Below are 5000 nucleotides of genomic sequence, written 5' to 3'. Positions count from 1 at the left end.
AATATCAAAAATAGTGAAAAAGGTGATTCACAATTTGACAGAGCTTCAAATAGTTCGACTGATCTGACCTTCGATTTCTTTATATATATATATATTATTATTATGAGCTTTAATTCCACCGACTCACTGCTGTCTCTGCTCTTCATTCAGCTCATTGTGTCTCCGCCGACAGCCTTAACTGTGTGTGTGTGTGTGTGTGTGTGTGTGTGTGTGTGTGTGTGTGTGTGTGTGTGTGTTTAAGTTTAAATCCACAATCCTCGCTCACAGAGGAGGTTCAGGAGGATCTTATTCAGAGTTACACAAAACGTACTCTAGCTGACTGTCGCAGTTCCAGGGCTTTAAAACAGACGTGTTTCAGTAAAAGTTCCAAATGTTAAGCTTCAAAGGAGACTGAGCTCACTGGAAACTAGAAACGGCTGAAAGACGCTCTCTTATACATAATTGATCCTGATATATAGGGAGATGATAATGAAGTGCAGTAATATGATTCTTTCCACTTAGTGCTGAGCAGCTGACATCAATATATATTTGTATTTCTTTCAACCATTGTGTTGTTGTGGACTACAGTTTTGAACCCTGCAGTCACCATCATGGTTTTTGGCAGTCGCCATCTTGGTTTTTGGCCGTTGCCATATTGGTTTTTGGCAGTCGCCATCTTGGTTTTGGCCAGCGCCATCTTGTTTTTTTACCTTCACCCTCTTAGTTTTTGTCTGTCGCCATATTGGTTTTTAGCCGTCAACATATTGGTTTTTGGCAGTCGCCATCTTGTTTTTTGGCAGTCGCCATCTTGTTTTTTGTCTGTCACCGTTTGGGTTTTTGGCAGGCGTCATCTTGGTTTTGGCCAGGCCATCTTGTTTTTTTACCTTCACCCTCTTAGTTTTTGGCTGTCGCCATACTGGTCTCTAGCCGTCATCGTTTGGGTTTTTAGCCGTCACCATCTTGGTTTTTGGCAGTCGCCACCTTGGTTTTTGGCCGCAGCCATCTTGGTTCTTTGCAACCAGAGGTGACGCGAGAGGGTGGAACCAAGTTCAACCAATCACTGGATGTCAGTTTTCATAAACAATTTGGTTTGTGTGATACGGGCTTAAGGCACCGTCGTAAGCACTAGCTTTGAAGCATTCATTTTACATTTATAAAACACTATAATCCCCAAAAAAATAATATCACCCAGACCAACTTAACTTGATTGTTCCTACATTTCCCAGCATTCAACAACTCAACATACAACTCACATAGGATTCCTTCAACACAGAGTTTAACCCATTTGTGAAAAGAGGAATTACAAAAGCAGAAGTATGTGCGGTAAAGTATTGTAACCGTAAAAGATCGCTGCATTGCATTCTGGTCTATTTCCTGCTCTCGTTTGATTGTTGAACCAAAACCTCACAAACAAACCACTGAATATCTGAAGTTTCTGTGAAAGCCTCTCCGTTTGATCTAAAGGTCAAACCTCTTCTCACCTGTTTCCCGTCCAGCGTGTACAACCTCTTCACGGCCCCGGAGTCCAGCTTGATGGCCTCCGTGATGTCGGCCAGCACCTGATTGAAGGAGTGCGCCGTCTTCTTGTTCAGCAGGATCCTCACCGCCTTGCGAGGCTTCACGCCGCTGCGGATCACCGTCACCAGCTTGGGCTTGATGAACTCTTTTCCCTCTCTGCTCTCTCTGCCCTCTCTGCCCTCGCGGCCTTCGAGGCGATCTTTGGAGAAACCGCCGCCGGTGCTCGCCGACACCCCCGCGGGCGCCGTGGGGGGCCGACTCAAACTTGCAGCTCCGGCTCCGGCGCCAGAGCCGGAGCCGGAGCCGGCAGCGGCACCTGGCTTCCAGCTCTGGACGGAGATCTTCATGTAGTCGACCTTTCGGTAAGGCTCGTTGGAGGCACAAATGTAGCACTCGCCTGAGCAGAGAGAGAGAGAGAGAGAGAGAGAGAGAGAAACAAGTTATACTACTGCATACCCAACAAAATACTGTCGGAAGTAAAGTACTGCAAAAACATATTTAGTTTCATATTCAAGCATTCAGAGATGGTGCGCTCAACAGGTGGCAGCATCCGGTTCTGGCAAGTGAAGCCAAAGTGGAAGCGTCTTAAAGCTGCATTCTCTCTCCTGACCACCAGGGGGAGACTCCTCTGGTTGTATAGAAGTCTATGCTTCATGTGTTAAAGCTGCATTATCTCTCCTGACCACCAGGGGGAGACTCCTCTGGTTGTATAGAAGTCTATGCTTCATGTCTTAAAGCTGCATTCTCTCTAATGACCACCAGTGGTGACTCCTCTGGTTGTATAGAAGTCTATGCTTCATGTGTTAAAGCTGCATTCTCTCTAATGACCACCAGTGGTGACTCCTCTGGTTGTATAGAAGTCTATGCTTCATGTGTTAAAGCTGCATTCTCTCTAATGACCACCAGTGGTGACTCCTCTGGTTGTATAGAAGTATATGCTTCATGTGTTAAAGCTGCATTATTTTAAATGTATGACTAAACTAGAATAATCTATTTTTTAACCTGTACATTTATGACACGATAATCTACATTATCTTGTACATTTGTGGGGGTTTTCCTGTATATTTATAACTTTAATCCTCAGAGTTTTTCCTCTGAATATTTCCACCCTCCCTCTGTAATTGCGTCTGTTATTTTACCGACAATGGTCCTAACACACTGTTAGGTCATCACAGAGTTGAATCCGTTCTTTACTGTATTTCTCACCATGTGGAGGAATAATCTATCAAACCTACACAGGAGAGGGTTTAGCAAACAGTCAACCACAATAATGCTTTTATAAATTTATCTCTGAGTGATGTAGCTTTGATATATTAAAAGTTTTGTATTCAAATTTGAGATAATTAAAAGTCACCGGCAGCTTGCAGCCAATCACATGTACAGTAGCCGCCAGTCACTCCTGTTTTACCTTATATGGTCACAAATGTCTCTCTCTCTCTCTCTCTCTCTCTCTCTCTCTCTCTCCCTCATTCTCTCTTCTCTATGTGTGTGTATATATATATATATATATATATATATATATATATATATATATATATATATATATATATATATATATATATGTTTTAATCTGGAGGCAGAGCTCACTATCTTTCCTCTTATTTTCTCACACTAACCTGTCAGCCTCCGTAAACCTCAAAAACACACCTTCCTCTTCCTCTTTTTGTTATCTCTATCACGTGTTCACACAAACACACATAGTGTGTGTGTGTGTGTGTGTGTGTGTGTGTGTGTGTGTGTGTGTGTGTGTGTGTGTGTGTGTGTGTGGACAGATGGGACTCTAACCATTAAAGCTGAAAATAGGGCTGAGCGGTAGTTCAAGATATGAAATTACCTATATCGTGATATTGTTATTAAGATATGAAAATTAACTACCTATATCGAGTATATATAATATGTATCTTTATCAGATATGAAAGGACCTATGTTGTAATGTAGTTGCCGAGATATGAAAGGATTTATATGGTGATATGAATAGTTAATGACATGAAATTGTTATTGTTATTGACATGTAAAAAACCTATACTGTGATATTTGCAGTTATGAAGATGTAAAAGGACCTATATCGAGATATGTTTTGTTAGTAACATGTCAACTTACATATATCGTGATATGTCTTGCTATAAAGAATGAAAAGATAACCTTGGCTGCAGAGAAAGGTTCTTCATTTTTTGTCGGTTAGTGTGTTTTTCATAATGCTGCATTCATGTCAAACAGGAGTTATGTAAACACCAGTTCCTGACTGGTAAATACTCACGTAAGAAATACAAGTCTAGGAAAATACAATGTCTATGTTGATCACTTAATCATAGACACTTGACTGAAACAATTTAAAATAAAATTCTAAATGGGAATCTTAAGCCTCCTACGTTTCCCTCTCTGGAGTTCATGAATTCCACAAAGAGAGATGCATCTGTCTTTGTGTGCGTCTGGCTGAGCGGCTTCCTGCTCATTAGTGGACATTACCGCCAGAAGCTCATCGATATTGATGGAAAGTGATGTTACTCAGCTGGTCTGTTTCCTTCTCCAAGACTCCGGACAGAGGAGAAGCAGACGCACCAGACTTCATGCTGAGATTATGGTCATTGTATGCATAAGGACATCAGACAAGGCTTCAGATTCACTGTCAGATAACATCTCCAGGCTCTAGCATTATATGAATTCAACTATTGTAAAAAATGTTTTTAAAGTTTGATTTTCAATATAAAAGCACTATAAAATCATACTTTGTATGGTTTCTGGATGGATTATCAACTTATGATGTGCAAAAATAAATAATTTAAGTGGGTTTGCAAAGACAGAGCGCAGAGAGGAAGGAGGCAGTGAGGCAGTTTAAAGAGAACAGATCAATTGATTGATTGACGGAGAGAGTGGCAGGTAGTGTGGACAATCTGGGCTCGGTGGCAGTTAATGTGATGGTACAGAACAGCCGCAGGCCTCCGGGGTTTTATTAGTCATTAAAGAGGAGATGGGACAATTAGTTTAATAGTGTTGGTCCTAAATAAAACATGTGTCACGATATGCTGTGTATCAAGAGAGAAGTAGAGTCCTTTTCTCATAGACTTCTTCCCCTGGTGGTCAGGAGAGAGAATGCAGCTTTAAGACATGAAGCATATACTTCTATACAACCAGAGGAGTCACCCCTGATGGTCAGGAGAGAGAATGCAGCTTTAACACATGAAGCATAGACTTCTATACAACCAGAGGAGTCACCCCTGATGGTCAGGAGAGAGAATGCAGCTTTAACACATGAAGCATAGACTTCTATACAATCAGAGGAGTCGCCCCCTGGTGGTCAGGAGACAGAATGCAGCTTTAACACATGAAGCATAGACTTCTATACAACCAGAGGAGTCACCCCTGATGGTCAGGAGAGAGAATGCAGCTTTAAGACATGAAGCATATACTTCTATACAACCAGAGGAGTCACCCTGGTGGTCAGGAGAGAGAATGCAGCTTTAACACATGAAGCATATACTTCTATACAACCAGAGGAGTCACCC

The 5000-nt window shown here is 41.8% G+C and overlaps 1 protein-coding gene across 1 annotated transcript in view; it reads right to left on the bottom strand.

Annotated features, from left to right (window-relative positions):
• LOC306734666 (serine/threonine-protein kinase DCLK2-like) overlaps nucleotides 1-5000 on the bottom strand; it is a gene marked incomplete at both ends in the record, with an annotated part of 14019 nt that overhangs the window by 8222 nt on the left and 797 nt on the right. The window contains one exon of the mRNA XM_079216032.1: nucleotides 1461-1894. Within this exon, the coding sequence (XP_079072158.1) occupies nucleotides 1461-1894 (434 nt within the window). The remainder of the gene's footprint in view (nucleotides 1-1460; nucleotides 1895-5000) is intronic.

This window comes from Taurulus bubalis (genome assembly GCF_910589615.1).
Source record: "Taurulus bubalis genome assembly, chromosome: 3".
Taxonomy (NCBI): Eukaryota; Metazoa; Chordata; class Actinopteri; order Perciformes; family Cottidae; genus Taurulus; species Taurulus bubalis.
This window is presented reverse-complemented; position numbering and strand designations above follow the sequence as displayed.